Source organism: Eucyclogobius newberryi, unplaced genomic scaffold, assembly GCF_026437365.1.
Source record: "Eucyclogobius newberryi isolate DKJ021-1_F unplaced genomic scaffold, fEucNew1.0.hap1 SCAF_8, whole genome shotgun sequence".
Taxonomy (NCBI): domain Eukaryota; kingdom Metazoa; phylum Chordata; class Actinopteri; order Gobiiformes; family Gobiidae; genus Eucyclogobius; species Eucyclogobius newberryi.
In genome coordinates, this window is record NW_027316500.1 from 17,663,522 (window position 1) to 17,681,548 (window position 18,027).

At 39.6% G+C, this 18,027-nt stretch overlaps 3 protein-coding genes across 9 annotated transcripts in view; 2 read left to right on the plus strand and 1 right to left on the minus strand.

Moving 5' to 3' along the window:
• Window positions 1-103: 103 nt before the first annotated feature.
• LOC140351222 (cytochrome P450 3A40-like) lies at window positions 104-5,328 on the minus strand. The gene is made up of 13 exons (XM_072436978.1): window positions 5,200-5,328; window positions 4,816-4,909; window positions 4,683-4,735; window positions 3,943-4,042; window positions 3,596-3,709; window positions 3,039-3,124; window positions 2,825-2,967; window positions 2,623-2,747; window positions 2,461-2,539; window positions 976-1,136; window positions 666-892; window positions 386-542; window positions 104-299 (listed from the first exon to the last, which is right to left on the minus strand). The coding sequence occupies exons 1-13, from the start codon at window positions 5,262-5,264 to the stop codon at window positions 222-224; spliced, it is 1,482 nt and encodes a 493-aa protein (XP_072293079.1). The 5' UTR covers window positions 5,265-5,328; the 3' UTR covers window positions 104-221.
• Window positions 5,329-5,986: 658 nt separating this feature from the next.
• mrpl57 (mitochondrial ribosomal protein L57) lies at window positions 5,987-6,930 on the plus strand. The gene is made up of 2 exons (XM_072436699.1): window positions 5,987-6,132; window positions 6,589-6,930. Exon 2 carries the CDS (start codon window positions 6,604-6,606, stop codon window positions 6,913-6,915), a length of 312 nt encoding a protein of 103 aa, XP_072292800.1. The 5' UTR covers window positions 5,987-6,132; window positions 6,589-6,603; the 3' UTR covers window positions 6,916-6,930.
• A 2,303-nt stretch (window positions 6,931-9,233) lies between these two features.
• kcnh1a (potassium voltage-gated channel, subfamily H (eag-related), member 1a) overlaps window positions 9,234-18,027 on the plus strand; it is a 40,300-nt gene continuing 31,506 nt past the window's right edge. For 3 of the 7 annotated variants that reach the window (XM_072436969.1, XM_072436972.1, XM_072436970.1), the window contains exons 1-3: window positions 9,234-9,501; window positions 11,964-11,990; window positions 14,290-14,413. In XM_072436969.1, the coding sequence (XP_072293070.1) occupies window positions 9,429-9,501; window positions 11,964-11,990; window positions 14,290-14,413 (224 nt within the window). In that variant the 5' untranslated portion in view covers window positions 9,234-9,428. The remainder of the gene's footprint in view (window positions 9,502-11,963; window positions 11,991-14,289; window positions 14,414-18,027) is intronic. The other 4 variants (XM_072436973.1, XM_072436975.1, XM_072436974.1 and 1 more) reach the window with 3 other exon arrangements.

An 18,027-nucleotide genomic window follows, 5' to 3' on the forward strand; every position in this document is an offset into this window, starting at 1 on the left:
GAAGGTGAAGTGTGTAGTTAAGGCTCAGTGTCCAGGAAAAAAATGTCAGTAATGTCCACAAGATGTTACCGTATTTTATTGTATCATGTTTTGTAGGAAACAAATATCTTGTAAGTGGAGTGGTGAGACATGATATGTGATAATATGACAAGTAAAGCGGGAAAACAAATCAAGACAAAACACCCCGATCAACAGAAATGTCCTTTAAAAATTAAGAATATTTATGAAAGCTTCCTTGGAATAATTTTCAGTTTGATCGGCTTCAGGGGTTGGGACTTCCAGTTGATTAACAGCGGAAGCTAAAAAAGAAAGCAGTTAATGAAAAAGATTTTTACCTGAGTAGACTTAATTACCTATAAGTAAATGATGGTTCATTGAACTTTACCATAGTTTCTTTACATGTTTCCAATGTGTAGCTCTGCAGGAGGCGCACCACAACCATCTTCAAGGTTAGGACAGCGTAGCGCATCCCGATGCAGTTGCGAGGTCCTTGTCCAAAAGGCATGTACACATAAGGGTTGATCTCACGGTCTTCACTAAATCTGCTCAATGGCATATAGACGTTTTGCATTAATAATTAAACTGTTAAATAAAAAAATAAATACATCAAAAACTAAATATATATGACCTCTATCTTGTGCACCTGTAAATGTGGTCTACAATACCTCTCAGGTTTGAACAGCTCAGGCTGGTCCCAGAAACGTGGATCTTTGTGCAAAAGGGAGACAGGGATCCCGACCAGGGTTCCCTCTGGGATCGTGATGCCGTGGAGCTGTACTGTCTTCTTACACATTCTCTCAAGACGAGGAGCCGTTGGGATCAGACGCTGTGACTCATTGATGACCTGATCCAAATACTGTAGACTGGCCAGATCCTCATATGACACTGGTGCCTTCAGGAGAGATTGCAGAGTGAATGCCCACAGACATACATACAAATAACAGTAAAGTGTAATTCTATTGTAAAACACTGTACATCTTTAGGCAAGCAGGCATCAATCTCATCATGTAACTTCTGCAAAGCTTCAGTGTTGGTTGCCAGATTGTACAGCAGGAAGCTGAGAGTGGAACTGGTGGTTTCATAGCCCCCAAAGATGAAAATAAAAGCTTGGGAAACAATTTCATGTTCGGTCAGACCTAACAAAAAGCAAAAATGTCAGTAATGTTGTTCAGAAACCACCTAAGGAGCATAATTAGCTTGTAATAACCAGTTAGTTTAACATTTAGACAAGTAGCCAACTTCATGATGAGTCTGACAATTCTCCAGGACTTGTAAGTCTCCAGGGCTCTGGGACGAGCAGGTCAGAACACAGCTGAACCGTCTGACACTGGACATGGACTATTTGAGCCACTCCCCTCAGGCAGGAGGCCACTTCCCTCAGGCAGGAGGCCACTCCCCTCAGGCAGGAGGCTACGGTTCATCCGAGCCAGAACCTTTCCCTCTGCCGTTGGCCTCATGAACACTTTATAATACCTGCCACCTTAATAACACCTGTACACTTATAACACTTAACACTTTAATAATTCATGTAAATAATACTTCACTTACATCTCTTGCATATATTGCATTTAACTTTAATTCTAATTCTAATATTTTATTTTCCATGTCCTTATTGTTTTTGCTTATTCAGCACAGTCTATACTCTTATACTATTATTACTACTATTATAATAATAATAATAATAATAATAATAATAATAATAATAATTATTATTATTATTATTATTATTATTATTATTATACATTGTTTTATGTTGCACAGTATTGCTGAAGCAAGTTTCTAGTTAGTGAATTTTGTTCACTAACAATGGCAATATAATGTAATATATATATAAGTTTCTGATTCTGATTTCATGTAGTGAAACTACTACTGCTAAATTCAATTGGCAGTTATTGCAGAATAATAGCTGGGCATCAACAATTTAATGTAACTATCAAATTAAATTAACAATAAAAATACATAATGCATTAAGCATTTAGCATTACTGTTACTAGGAGTGTTAAAGGTTAATCAATTAATTGTAATTACGGGCTTACTCTTACATACTAGCATTAATCATGATGCTGCAAGAGTAAAAATACTTTTTCACAAGTAAGTATTGTTTTCTAAAATATAGTGCAATCTAGAATTTGTTTCAATAATGCCATATAATTGATGATGATTCACGATAATTATAGGTGAAAAATGAACTTGTTGAAAAAAGTGGTAAACAGTTAATTGATGAAGCAACAATAGCACCTGGAGAACGCCAGATCTCATCTCATTCCTGATATCAATGTAGTCTGTGAGCGTTGGTGGAGGTCAGAGGGGCCATAGGCACAGATTGGTACTTTGCTCTGTACATCTACCCTAGGGCAGCTGTGGCTACAGTAATAGTTTACCACTGCAGAGTGTGGAGTGAATGAATGTAAAGCACTTTGGGGTCTTAGACGACACTGCATTGCATTGTTTACACTATACCTTTACTTGGTTGTTCATGTTCATTTGGTATTTCAGGGATTTCACTCTGAATCATCACTTGTAGGAAATCCCCTCGGGTCTATATGAATATAAATAAATGCAATATTGGTCACATTGCAAAATTATGTTTTAAATTATTAATATAAATGTGGCTCTGCTTACTGTCTTATCTGAATGATGCTGATCTTTGAATTTGTTTATGATGTTCATGAAAAAGTCCATGCTAGCTTTGGGAAAGAGAGTCACACCCAAAGCGTTCATTATCCGAGCACCAAAGGGAAAAATCACTGCAGGCAGAGACAGAGGTTACACACAGCTGTGTATACAGCTAAGCACAATGTAAAAGCATTTTTTTCAACCATACTCAAAAAAAGGAGGGGCAAAAATGAGAAGTTCATTATATTCTTCAAGTGAGTGATAACTGGCCCATCTGGACTTCTTATGGCATCTGTGTCAACACTGAAGGATGCACTGGCCACAACATCGAGACTGTAGGGGGCCACAAACCTAAAATACAAAACTTTTGAATCAGGAAATAGTATTTTGGTATGCGAGTCATATATAGGCACTTTATTTACGCTTTCATATCAACAGGTTCCTCCAGGTTAGTTTTCTCCAGTGTCTGTATTAGTCGCTCTGCATAACGATTGACAATCGGAAAAATCTGTAACAATTACAATTTGGTGAAAGAACTGAATAAAAAAGTTGTTTGTACTGGAATTTAAAAAAATAAAAAATAAAGGAACTGTAATAAAGGAAAAGTAACAGTTCACCATGCTCCTCAATAAACATTGTGGTTTTAATATAAAACATTTGTAATATGTGAAATCTATGGAGCCCTCTGTACCAGGAGCGGTGGTCTGGTGAAGGTTTGGGGGCTCATCTCTGTTTTGGCCCTCTGCTCCTGGTGCAGACAGCTCCTCTGACTCTGCTTCCTCAACTGGTCTATCTTTACTCAGCCTTATGTAAAATTCTCAGCATGTTTATGTGTGCATTTGATTGTGTGTGGGGCAGGTGGTTGTGAGGGTGGTTGTGAGGGTGGTTTGGTGGAATGGGGGCGTGTGTGAACATTTTTAATGGACTATAAAGCAATTTGTGTTACATTTTATGTATGGAAAGCGCTTTATAAACCCACCTGCTTTAGTCTCCCACTGGTGAAGCATGGTGACAGTGTGTTACGGATTCTTCTCCACCTGTCATCTTTTACTGTAGTAATGGCATCATCCAATTGACCTGCAATGGCATTTTCCTGTGGAATTCAAACAGTAGCAATATTTAATGTTTATTTTAAAACACCTGTTTTAAATTTCATGTACAATCAGATTTATATTTGTTGGTTTGTTCACACATTTCAATATTTTTGTCTGTCATAATATGTGTAGAATTTAGAATTCAGGGCAAACAATAAAATTTTAAAATATGCAAAACATGTAAGTACAGTTTTTATGGTCTTTAGTCTGATATTAAATTGTTTAAACTCACCCTTCGATTGGTAAACACGGAGTAGCACTCCTTCACCATCACCGTCTTAATAATTTCAGGGTCTGCCACCATCAAAACTGGCTGACGGCCATCGTAGAGCCTAACGGTAAAAGACACATTAAGATGAGATTCAAATATAGGAAAATCCAATATTTCATAAGTAATTAATTATTGAAGCTACTATTGCAATATATAAATATTTTGACAACATGAGACAGCTTATGTACATCAGAGGTGTGGACTTCAAGTTGTGACTTGGACTCAAGTCAGACTTGATAACTTGGACTCCACTTCCTGGTTAAGCTAGAATTCAATTCATTTTAAATGGAGAATAATTCATTTCAATAGAAAATCCTCCAGCTAAGATAGTCCTGACCAAGCTCAATATCTGGACATGGGTCCTTGGGTACTCTACTATGACATCCATTGCCCCTGAAGGGTTGCCTCAGTGGTATTGAAGGATGGGTTAAGTGCAGAGGACAAATATCCCTCCAGGGACAATGCAGGCTATCATAATCTAAGAGAAAAGTGTCGCCACTAAAGTAGGTTGAGTTGTTCAAAATGTTAAACGTTCATGTTCATGTTTCTCTGGGTAGCGTTGTAGTATATAACTTATTTTCTGTTGTGATTGCCAGCCCTGTGCAAAATCACACAACCCGAAAATGGGCCAAAGATCAATGATAACATCATCTCTGCCCATAACCATCATTGTCCTATAGCTTGTAGTAAAAATATCTTACCCCCAAAGATCTCCATACTTCTGGTGGCACTCAAGGTCAAAAGGTAAAAGGCCCTGGCACAAAATATGTTCTATTTGTTAAAAGCAATAAGATGAGCTTTCAAGTTGTGTGTAGAGTTGATTTTACTCCTTACCTTGCTAAAATACAAAATTGTTCCTATGAAAGGAATGGGGGTGGGGCCAGGAATCCCCAGGTTTCTAAACAACCTATAAGGCCAAATCCCATACCTAAAAACAACAACAATTATTAATAACAAATATAAATATATAACAATAAAAATGCTGGTCAGTTAAGCTTGAGCAAGTTCTGAATTGGTCTTTCCATAAATATATCTACATGATCATATAATCATTTGTTTAGGTAGTGACGTATTATCTCTACAAAGCAAATCTACATTGCATAATAGGCCCACACCCTCTGGCAGTTATTACGTAATACTCAAGTTTAGCCGAGGAGACTTGTGAGAAGGGTATTTAGTTTACAACAACTATTCAAACGTTTACACAGCACGACTTACAGCAACAGCAAGGTGACAAAGAGAACCAGCAGAGTCCAAGTAGATGCTGAAAACAATGAAAACATATTATCTTCTCTTGAACTTCCGACTGAAGGACACGTTGGACTAGGACCAGTCTAATCTGACTGAGAAGGAAACTGTTGTTTTACTTTATATTCCTCAAAGTGGGCGGGGTTTAACGAAAGTACCAAACATGGACGTAAGATATTAACCCAGCCAGTCCCGTGGATCTATTATAATATCGGGCCTGTCCCAACCATGGATCTATTATAATATTGGTCCCAACACGTTTTGACTGTCTACTTTACAAAACCGTGAGGTTTTGATCAGAATATAGGAGGGACTGGCTGGCCAGGCAAGGCCACTGCCATAATAGTTAACCTTTTACGGTTTTAATTAAATTAAATCACATATTTACGTTAGGGTATGCATAGACATAGTATGCCTCGAACAAAAGGGACTTATTCATGTTTGTAAATACTTGCACGTCATGTTATATCTGAGTTCTCAGACCAGGTCCGCAGATTGAGAATTATTTTTGGATGAAAGTTGAAACGTCTTTATTTTCAAAAATAGTGTTCAGATGACTACAACTAAATATATTTCTATGCTGGGACACTCGGTACAAATGAGGGATCACACCGACCTGACACTTCAAGGTTGTTACTTCATTTGCTGCAGCTTTAAGGCTGTATTATCGTCCTATTCTAACTCCCGATCCCGAATAAATATTTTAATTTGTAAGAACTCAATGATCAAACCACGCATTCGCTTATTGTAAATTGAACCCATTCGTATACCGTTCAAAACCCGGAAGTGTGTTCACTGACCCCGGTTGACTTTTGTAAATCCTGTGTGTAGTGTATATTTTCTTCTTTTCAGTCATAAATCCGTGTTACTCAAGTATCTTGTGCCAACCGCAATAAAGTACCGGTAAGTCAACACCGGTTTATATATGTTTTTGTTGTTCTTGTTTCAAATTCGCCCTTGGTTTTCCTTTCTTACTACACAGAGCTAATGCTAGTGCTTAGCATCGTATTTCATAGTATTATTTCATACCACATTTTCCTGTTAATTGCTGTTACTATTTAAGATAAATGCTTTTGATTGTCTCTAGCAAATGCATAAATAAAACGTAAAAAATGTTCCAGTTTGATCAGATAATGCATGTAAAATAATGCTGATAATATTAGTGTGTCCTTCAGAAAATCTGCTCCTCCAGCCAGCACTGAACTTCAGCTACATACATTTTTATGTTATATTTATTTTACCCATTTTACCCTGAATTATACTTATCAGACATTGTTTAAAAATATAAAGATTAACTTGCACTGGTAAAACCAAAATGTCCATCTGTCTGAACATGTTCCTCTGCTGTGTCATTTTCAGACTTGATTCACCAAAATGTTCCTCACCCTGACACTCCTGCGGAAAGGCATCCCTGGAAAGCAGTGGATTGGAAAGTATCGCCGCAACAGACCAATTACGTGGCAGATGAAACGGAACATGGTGAAACATCTGGAACGCGAAGCGGAGAACGAGTACTGGATCAGCCGCCCCTACATGACCCCGGAGCAGGAGCTGGGACATGCAGCCGAGCGCAGGGCCCAAAACTGGCTCAACATAAAGGAGAGAAGCTTGCTCAACTTTCCTGAACACAAAAGCATAACAGATCATTTGAGTCATCTCAGGATCACCAAGACATGGTCAAATTAAAACTTCACAAACTCTAATAGAGACTTAAATCAGTGAGATATTAAGTTGAAAATTCGTTGTACATTTGTCAAGAATATACCACCTTGTCTGATTATCATATTTTCTAATGGCTTGTTTTTCTGTGGTTATGCTTAAGTCTATTTTTATGCTTGGCTCTCATTAAAAAAACATGCATCGAACCATTCAAGTAATCCCTGGGTGTCATTATGATCAATTTGGACTGTTGCCATAGGAATGAACAGTTTAAAACAAATTATTATATGTTTTGAATGGGAAAATGTCCTCAATGTTGCATAAAACGGGAAGCTGAAACCCATGGATAATAAATTAATTTAAGACCTGTTTGCTCAAAGGCTCAATTTTAAGAAATTGAACTACTAACAACATACACAAGAATGTAATACACGCCGCTGGTCGAGTGGTTAAGGCACTAACCCTAACCCTACATACAGTACAGACCAAAAGTTTGGACACAGCAGAATGAAAGCAAAAGGGCCAACAAGTGCCAAGCATCTCTGGGAACAGGTGATGACCTCTTGAAGCTCATCAAGAGATTACCAAGAATGTGTGAAGTAGTAATCAAAGCTAAAGGTGACTAATTCGAAGAACCTAGAATACGAGACATATTTCCAGTTGTTTCACACTTTTTTTTAAGTTTATAATTCCACATGTGTTAATTCATAATTTTGATGCCTTCATGCAATTTACTCTATGTCAGTCCTTCTCTCCTGTCCCCCATCTCTCACCCATCTGTCCTGTCTAATAAAGCCAAAAAAGAAAAGGTAATACACAAGTCATGATTTAAACATAAATTACTGATTTGCTCACTTGTTGATGTAACCTATTGCGTGGGAGCCCGACATGTGAGTGAGTGATGTAATGTCATGTTATCTGATTTTGCACTTTTCCTGTTGTAAGGTCTGTTTCTGTAGTACCATTTAAGGCTGTTCCTTGTGTTGTAAAAGTGTGTATTGGCCCATAATGGTTATTGATTAATCCTATGATCATGTGTGCCACTGAGGACTCTTTACTGAAACAAGTTGGATTACACCAAAACATATACATGATCAAAGAATGGTTTTGAAAGTTTGAAAGTTTACTCTTCTGAACATTTCCAGATCAATTGTATTAGAATTCTCATTCCCAACTCAGGAATGAGGCTAAATTAAGAATAATTTTAGTGATGAATAAGAGGCTAGTTGTTTATGGGTAAAACTCATTTTCCATTTTGAAAGTTATATAGTCTGTATACAGTACAAATCATTAATTTCCAATATAAAGAATATTAAGTTAACTGTTTAATTGAAGATAATGCAGAGGCAGGTGATTGTATTGTTTCCTATAAAAATGAATCGGCTAGAATAAGACTATTCCACGTATATTACCAATATTATTCTTGTGCACAAAACGTACTGAGAACAAAAGTACCCCTGCAGTGTCTAGCATGCGTCCAGCAGATGGAGCACGTGTCTGCGGCGTCTCACAGCAGCCTGCTCTCCCGTGCCTGCTCTCCCGTGCCTGCTCTCCCGTGCCTGCTCTCCCGTGCCAGCTCTCCCGTGCCAGCTCTCCCGTGCCTGCTCTCCCGTGCCTGCTCTCCCGTGCCTGCTCTCCCGTGCCAGCTCTCCCGTGCCTGCTCTCCCGTGCCTGCTCTCCCGTGCCTGCTCTCCCGTGCCTGCTCTCCCGTGCCAGCTCTCCCGTGCCTGCTCTCCCGTGCCTGCTCTCCCGTGCCAGCTCTCCCGTGCCTGCTCTCCCGTGCCTGCTCTCCCGTGCCTGCTCTCCCGTGCCTGCTCTCCCGTGCCAGCTCTCCCGTGCCTGCTCTCCCGTGCCAGCTCTCCCGTGCCTGCTCTCCCGTGCCTGCTCTCCCGTGCCAGCTCTCCCGTGCCTGCTCTCCCGTGCCAGCTCTCCCGTGCCTGCTCTCCCGTGCCAGCTCTCCCGTGCCAGCTCTCCCGTGCCTGCTCTCCCGTGCCTGCTCTCCCGTGCCTGCTCTCCCGTGCCAGCTCTCCCGTGCCTGCTCTCCCGTGCCAGCTCTCCCGTGCCAGCTCTCCCGTGCCTGCTCTCCCGTGCCTGCTCTCCCGTGCCTGCTCTCCCGTGCCTGCTCTCCCGTGCCAGCTCTCCCGTGCCAGCTCTCCCGTGCCTGCTCTCCCGTGCCTGCTCTCCCGTGCCTGCTCTCCCGTGCCAGCTCTCCCGTGCCTGCTCTCCCGTGCCAGCTCTCCCGTGCCAGCTCTCCCGTGCCTGCTCTCCCGTGCCTGCTCTCCCGTGCCTGCTCTCCCGTGCCAGCTCTCCCGTGCCTGGTGTCCCCTCCCGCGCCCTTTGCGCTGCGCCCAGCCGATGTTTTCTTCTCCAGGATGATGAGGTGCGTAAAGAGAGGCGCCGCACCGGGCTGAGGGAGCTAATGACCAGACTAGACAGACCCAGTCAAAATCCTCGCACCGTCTCCACGGCCACAGACATGAAGAGCCTCGGTGCTTTGAGGAGTGGACTCTTACCTGCAGACGTCTGAGTGCAGTCGCAGCATGGCGGGGGGTCGGAGAGGACTTGTGGCCCCTCAAAATACTTTTTTGGAAAATATTGTCCGACGGTCCAACGGTAAGTGTGATTTCTAAAATGTTCAGACTGCCTATTTGCAAGTGATATTGACATACATTTCTTCAACAAATGCTTTTTATGTCGCAGCAGCGACATCAAAAACTTGGGGGAAACATACTCCCCCATTTTTAACGCACATTCCATTAATTTAAATAACTCAGATGATGGACTTTTAGTGTAGCTTTTCCTAACCAGGATTCCCCGAAGTACAGCGTAGGTGGAAAATGAAAACGCAGAAGACCATTATCGTTGTACTGTCTATTATAAGGCTGACGGGGGCTCTTAATTGGAAAATGATTTTAAGCGCAGTCTTGAGTGCACAGGCCAGTGAAGCGATGGCCCCATGTTACGATGTTATGGGAATGAGTGTATATGTATGCGCTTTCAGGGAGGAGGAAAGAGTGAAAACAACGAGGAGAGATGATAAATTAAATCTGCTTATTTCATCTGACTCAAACAACATACTGTTTATGTGAGTTGTTCTAGGTTATTCAGTGCATTTATTAGAGGTGGGAATGCATTATTTAATACCCTTTGTATTCTGTTGAAAGTTTGCTACAGTTTCATGTAGGATATATAAGATAAAGGGCTACATAGGTCCATAATTGTTAAGTTAATGTTCTTTCTTAAAAGCCTAGGTAAACTGTACCTATACTAAATGTACACTTATGCTGGATTTTGATGATAGAGTTACCATGATGTTTTGTTGACTATTCCAAAAAAAATGGGACATTTTTCATTTTTGGAACAGGCTGTCAGTTTTGCTTTTGCCCAAATCATCACATTGAATAGAAAGTGACAGGGCGGTTCTGACACTGGGCAGTGATCCACAGTAACAAAAGCAACGTCTGTTTGTTTGTTTGTTTGTTTGTGTGTCTGTCTAGAGATTCTTTTCAATTCTGACACCAAATTGGCTACTACAACTCAACTAAGACTACAAGTCTTAGTTGAGTTTAGTGAGGGATGCTGTCGCTGCAGATACGTTACAGGAAATGCATTTCTTTAGTTTTATCTGCAGGGAGTCAAATGTCAAGTTTTAAAAGAAAGTGGAAAATTTACCCTACAAAACAAAAGCTGACTATTGTACCATTCATTTGACCTTGGGCAGTTCGTGGATTAGCAAAGCCCTAAATCTCCCCCCAAGTAAGAAACAAAAGAGTCATATAATCTGCGGGATGCCAGTGAGAAACAGTGCAGTGACTACTGATCGTCCCGGTGGTGGGTGGGTGCTTTGAAAACAATGAACTTCTCTGCCTTTTTATGTCTCTCAATCACTCATTGTTTAATAAGCGGCTTCGGGTTGCATTCTGGGTGACAGTTTAGCAGAAGACAGCTCTTCCTCTTGGCATTTCCTGGCATTTTCCTGTTTTATAGCTCAGGCATTTAATGTGAACTTTAAAGTAACTTTTAAGTGTGTCACAAGTCAAAATGCTCACCCTATTATTGTACTCCCCAGCTCTGCTGTCTTTGCTCAGTTGTCCTAAGACATGAGTGACACCACTGTATAGGTCACTTGGCAGTTGTGTTTTTCCACTGCTTGTTGCTATGGGAATTAGTGCAGTCTACAATTTTATTGGAGCTGGAAACAGGTGCATGACGTGGTTTTAAACCTTGGTTAAGACATCGACAGCCAATACCAAGTAAATAAGAAGGCTACTCTCTGTCCAAAAAACTATAGTATAAATGTGTGTCTATAATTGTAGAAATAGATTCTGTTGTAGTTGGCTGTTTTTGTCTATAACAAAATCAGGCTGTTCTTGTTCCTGTCTGTGTCAAAGACCTGTACCCAAATGCAGTAGTCTTTTCTATCATCTCCTACTGTCTGCCTGTGTGGTCACGCACCACCAATGATGTGTTGGAGCCTGTGGCCAGACTTTACAACAGGACATTTAAAAAGCATTGTAGACTTCCTGGCTAGGTCCACCACGGCACTGTTCTGTCCAGATGTAATGCACTGACGTTTGAACATGATATGAAAATTATAAAAATAACTGTGTTCCCCCACACTGGCTCAAAGCAGCTCCCGTTGGCGTCTTTAGGAACACCTTTGGACAGAGATCATTCTTCCACACCTACACCAGGCTTGCTTTTTTGGCTGAAGGCTACAATTGTAGACACTGACTGTGAACTGTTTGAGTTTGCTAATACTGTTATTGCTCGCTTGATTCTTAGGTTACTTTTGTATGCCAGGTGCCCACTTTTTAATGTCAACATGGTATAGACACACAGGGGCCATGTTTATCTACTGGGGCTTAACTACACTATACATGTACAGTGCATTGCAGCCATAGCTGCAGAAAGATTACGGTAAATACAAATTTACTCAAAACACTATCAGCAAAATTTTTAAAGCTGGTTGAAATGTATTTAAATTCCAATTGTCTAGCACGTTTTGTCCTCTCTGTCCATCATGTCTTTTTGCAAGTGTGAATAACCATTGTTTTTTGTTTGACAAATTTCAGTTTGGACACTGTCCCATAAGCAGACAGGTAGTATAAAGAATAGTCACCACTTTTATTTATTTTTCTTCAGATATTCCCTTTGTAGTGTACAACATGTTCTATACCAATTGCTGTTAATTTACAAATACTTCTATGTATAAAACCCTGCATTGTGAATTTTGTTAACATCAAGAAAGGGTTAAAATATTGATATGATGTTAATATTTACACTAATAACCACACTCACATATAACTGTTGTAAAATAACACATTGGCATGGAACGTCTTTGTCTTACATGTTTACATGATGTTTACAATTCTTTGTTCATTTGTGTCCCCCTGTGTCTCCCTGTTTTAAAGTGTGTATTGTTATTTTGTGCCCCCACCATCCCACCAAAAAAAACTTTCTGCTCAATGTCAGCAGATACAATACAGGCTGTCTCCTCAACATGTTCTTCATAATCAATAAACATCAGTAGGACATTTGAATTATTCAAGCATTTGTCAATTGGAACAAGCTTCAGAGCTTTCGCGACTCCTAAATGTGCACAATCCAGTGATAATACAGGTTTTGGACCTATTTGTTTCTACTCATTTAAAATCACAACTACATCTCGGTACAGTCAATTCAATCGTCCTTTGCGCTACAAATTAGCCTTCTGTTCATTTCAAGAATATGATGGAAGCTATTTAAGTATGCACTGTTTTGGGTCATTAGCATTTTTTAGCATAATACATTTCCATCGCTATAAATAAGTTGTGCTTGTAGGCCCACACAGTAATTCTCATATTTTTAAGCGTATCTCATGCATATGCAACAAATTACTATTGCATATGAATATAATATAAATATGTATATTGTATCATTGATCCAGCAAAATATCATATCCACTGTCAGGTAAACCAGGTAAACAGTATAGCATGTTCTTCTATCACTGCAGCTTGAATACAGAAGTGGGTCAAACATCTCCAAAACTACATTCTTGTTGGGTATTTCCTGTCCATATTGTCAGTATCTGTCAAAAGTAGTACAAGGAAGGATTGTGGAAAAGCTTCAATAGCATTATGGGGAGCTCAGGCCTGTTTAATCACTCTCTCTACTTTAGGTCTGTTGCAATTTCACAATTTACAATTTATTTTTACAGAAATGCATTATGATAAAATATTAAATTAAAACTACTTTACGACACTGGCACAAAAACTCTAACGTAGCATATTCCCAGTTAACCCTTTTCTAAATGAACAATATAGTTAAAACCATGAGTTGTAACAAATAAATAGCAGAATGAAATACCTCATTACTTAGTCTCTTACATGTAGGAGTTACTTATTCAACCCTTAAAGCGCAGATCTTATTGTACCAAACAAATAACAAATGTATATAAATAAATAAATATATAATATTTTAACAAATAAAAAATACACCCCTAGTGTACAGAAAAGGTACACGCAATAAATATTGAGTCCCAAAATATATGGCTCCATCATTCATTTATTGAACTATAAGTCAATATAGTAATTATCGTGACAGGCCTAGTCTACTATATTACTGACACAGTGTTCTCCTGTAGAATTGTGGAACACAAGCCACTGTCCACCACAGTCTGCTTTGTGTGTGAGGAAGAATATTAGCCAAGTGCATGGTCATATCGTATAATATACAACCACCAATAATAAACTGACTGCTACATTGTACAATCAAGGCTAATGAGACTAGTGGAAACATGCAAACAACTTGTAATGTTTCCTGCATCAAATATGTGAGGGACTTAGGGAGCTGTAGTGCATGCAAAAGTCATGGCTAAACATGAAGCAGCACATTGTTGCTTTACAGAAACATCTCCCTGAATCCAAGCGTCTCTAATGAGAAACTATAAAGCACCAGTCAGAGCTTCCGCATGCCTTTCCTCTATGTGATGTATGTGCTATGTAATGAGTCTTAAAGCATCAGGGAGCTGCTTGAAGAAATCCCCCAAGCAGCGCTTGAAACATTCATATTTTATCAGAAGCAAAATAATAAGGGTTTTATTAGTAGTAGTGTCTAAACTTACCTTTGTTTCCCCATTGTGGGACAAATGCAGGTTTCCCATCCTATCTTATCTTAAAATATACACCTACCAAATTTGATTATCGGTATTATTCCTGAATAAAAGCTATATCAAACTGAAATTTCAAACTCTACATTTTCTTCTTCATTCTTGTACTGAGATTCCTATTTTCCTACATACATAAATCATTTGTAACTTTTTCTTTACCTTGCTGACTACATGTTCGTTGATGTGTCTTCCTGGGGAATGAAACCCCTCAAGCGTGTGCCCTCTTTTTTTCCTCTTCAATCTTTTAACAGATACTAACTTTGTGCTGGGAAACGCTCAGATCGTGGACTGGCCCATCGTCTACAGCAACGATGGCTTCTGTAAACTGTCGGGCTATCACCGGGCGGAGGTCATGCAGAAGAGCAGCACCTGCAGGTATGTGGTCAAACCTTCTGATCTGGAGGGACCTGCTGGAAATGCTATTCCTCATATAAGGTCTTCTTTGGAGGCAAAAGAAGTCATGCCCCCTTAAGCAAATATTTACATTTATTGAGTTTTGTGAACTGTATGTACTCGGGACCTCCCCGGGCTATTACTTTCTCCGTATCGATCTCGCTGACCATAGGTGTTGGTGATACGGATCTTGATATTATTTTGTATTATCTCTATATAGATATTTTCACAATGCGATTACAAATGTGCCTGTAAATGTCTTTTTCAAGGTTCAGGTGAATGGACCCGAAAAGTAACCACAAAGGGCAGAAATATCCCTTTATAGCCTTGTTTGCACTTGATATTCTAAATTTGCATATCTCTAACTTAAAGGTGCCATAACATGCTTTTTTTCACGTTTCGTAGTCTATCCTAAGTGTATAATTGATAATAATAAGGGTTGTGCAACACCCTTAACATAATAGTTAAGAAATATCACCCAGACCTTGGACCCCCTCACCAACCCGGAAATGCAGACGGCTTGGTTTGATATTCGCCCCCACCCTTGCGAAGAGCGATCTGGCTCCCGTGACGTAGTCTCAGAGCACGTGTGTGCCCCACAGCTGTGTGCTTTATATATATATATATATATATATATATATATATATATATATATATATATATATATATATATATATATATATATATATATATATATATATATATATATATATATATATATATATATATATATATATATATATATATATATATATGTGTATATATATATATGTATATATATATATATATGTATATATATATATATATATATATATATATGTGTCTTAAAGTGTTTCCTGGTTTAAAATAAAATAATAATAATAAAATAAAGTTGCCGACTCAAAAACAGAGCAATGTAGTTAATTCGATCCAATGCAGTGAAGAAAGTTGTAAAGAACGGTACATAGGTGAGACGAAACAGCCTCTACACAAGAGGCTTTATCAGCACAGAAGAAATACTAGTTCAGGACCACAGAGTGCCGTGCATCTCCATCTTGAAGCCTCTAATCACTCGTTTGAAGACGTGAGGTGAAGGTTTTAAGCAGGAGAAAAGATGGTTTGAAAGAGGAGTTAAGGAAGCTATTTTTGTTAAAAAAGAAAGACCTTCTTTAAACAGAAATGGAGGGCTAAGGTTTAATCTTCCTGTTATTTATAATGGGTTACTGAACCCCTGGAAAGGTAGAGGACATTCAGATGCTAATCAGGTACTCAGGGTGGTTGAGCCAGGGTCTCACAAAGAGGATTCTAATAGCCCATTAAAATTCTGAATAGGCTCGGTAGATACAAGGGGGGAGTTTCTGTTGAAACAAACAACTCTTTCTACTTCAGGAAGGCTCCTCCCAATGGGCGGGTCTTACCACAGAACAGTATTAATATCGGAGTTCTCGACCTAAATTCTGTTATTGACAATGACTCTTGGATGAGAGTCGAAACGTCTATTTTTGCAAACTGAGTCCAGATGACTACAACTGAAGCTTTTTCTACTATATATATATATATATATATATATATATATATATATATATATATATATATATATATTTCCTGGTTTTTCGGTATCGGATAGAACTTCTCTCCGTTTATTTTCCCGGTTGCTGCATTAAGTGCCACATAAACCTTCACCATTGTGATAACAGTAAAGAGTGCGATATCATTAATGAAGTTTTGGGCCTCTTTGAACCGTGTTTCGTCGTAAATCGAAGCAGAAAAACTCCGGGGCTTGTATGGGGCGACACGGGAGCCTGGAGCAGCGCGGAGCCGGGGGGAAGGGGGCGGGAGGCGGCAGGCGGGAGGGGGAGGGGGGTGGAGAGGGGGGAGGGGGGGGGGGTGAGGAGGAATGATGACGCGTGCTTGCCCTTATGACGCGGTCTTGCATCCACCGCCCGTCAGTTTGGAGATTCGAGGAAAGGAGATAGTCTGTACTATAGCTAAACACTGCGGGAATCAATCAAAAAAACACTCTGGGTACATATATGAAGCACAAATAGCAATGTAAGAAGGTTAAAAGCTCTGAAAAGTCGATTTTGCATGTTATGGGACCTTTAACCCTCTATCAGTTTTTTAGCCAAGCTCCTTTACATACATTATTAAGAAGTGAATAAAGCTACCTGCCGCTATGACTGTGATTGGTTATGTATACAGTATGTGTAATTTTAAGTCTCTTTCAAATGAATAGTGTTTAAGCAAACAGAACTAGCCTGGCAGTTCATGAAACTTACTTCTAAACAAATATAAAATATACAATAAAGAACAGCAAATCTTCTTCCTGACTGCAATTATTTGCACTGTATTATGGTAAATCCAAGTCAAGCCTCATTTATCCAGGCTTTGCACTGGTTTAACCCAATTTAACTGGATTTCCTTTCTGGAAACCATAACAACAAACAATATGAAGAAACAATACGAAATTAAAGCCGCAAGCGGCATCCAACGGCCCTCGCGGGCCGCCGGCCTTCCGACTCTGCGCTTTTGACTTGATAAAGATGGCGCCCTTATTGTGTGTTGAATAAAAAAAGAACTTGACAGACGGCGACACATTGGACATGGCCAATCCAGTGCAAATGAACACAAGTGTCAGTCAAATTTGCTGCGCCGCCGCACAGAGACCGTAGCACTTGGAATAAAAATATGGATAACTTTTGATGCCCCGCTTGTGTAGATGATTTTTCCCAAAGTAAAGCTTGATCGAGCTATTGCCCACGGAGGAGTTTGTTAAAGTGTGAAGCATAAATGTGAACATTTCAAGGATTTGGCGTTTTTCCCATTTGTGACAGTATATTTGCAGCTCCACGGCACAGAGACCGTACCACTTAAAATCAAAATATGGATAACTTTTGATGCCCCGTTTGTGTAGATGATTTTCCCCAAATATGAGCTTGATCGGGCAATCGGCCTAGGAGGAGTTCGTTAAAGTGTGAAGCGTAAAAATGTGGTGATTTTAGAGATTTCGCTGTTTTCCCATTTCTGACATATATTTGCGGGTCCGCCACACAGAGACCGTAGCACTTAGAATCAAAATATGGGTAAGTTTTGATGCCCCGCTTGTGTAGATGATATTCTCCAAATATGAACTTGATCGGACAATCGCCCTAGGAGGAGTTTGTTAAAGTGTGAAGCGTAAAAATGTGGTGATTTGAGCGATTCTACGATTTTCCCATAAGGATAACATGGGATGTTTCTGTCAACGCTACGGTTACGCCGTACAAAATATGACTTTGGCTCTCATACTTTTATGATCAGGATGGCAAATTAGAATTTTGTTCAAAATATCATGTCATTTGGAAAAACTCTATTGTTTATAGGCCACTCTGAAGGCCAAATAGTCAGAATTCTGGGAAACGTTTGCGGCTCCGTCGCACAAAGACCGTAAAAGTTATCCTTAAAATTTGGATAACTTTAGATACACCACTTGTCTAGAGGACGTACACCGATTTTGAGGTTGGTGGGCAAAACGCACTAGGAGGACTTCGTTAAAGTGTAAAACATAAAAATGTGGTAATTTGAGAGATTTTGTGGTTTTCCCATAGGGATAACATGGGAGGTTTCTGTCATCGCTA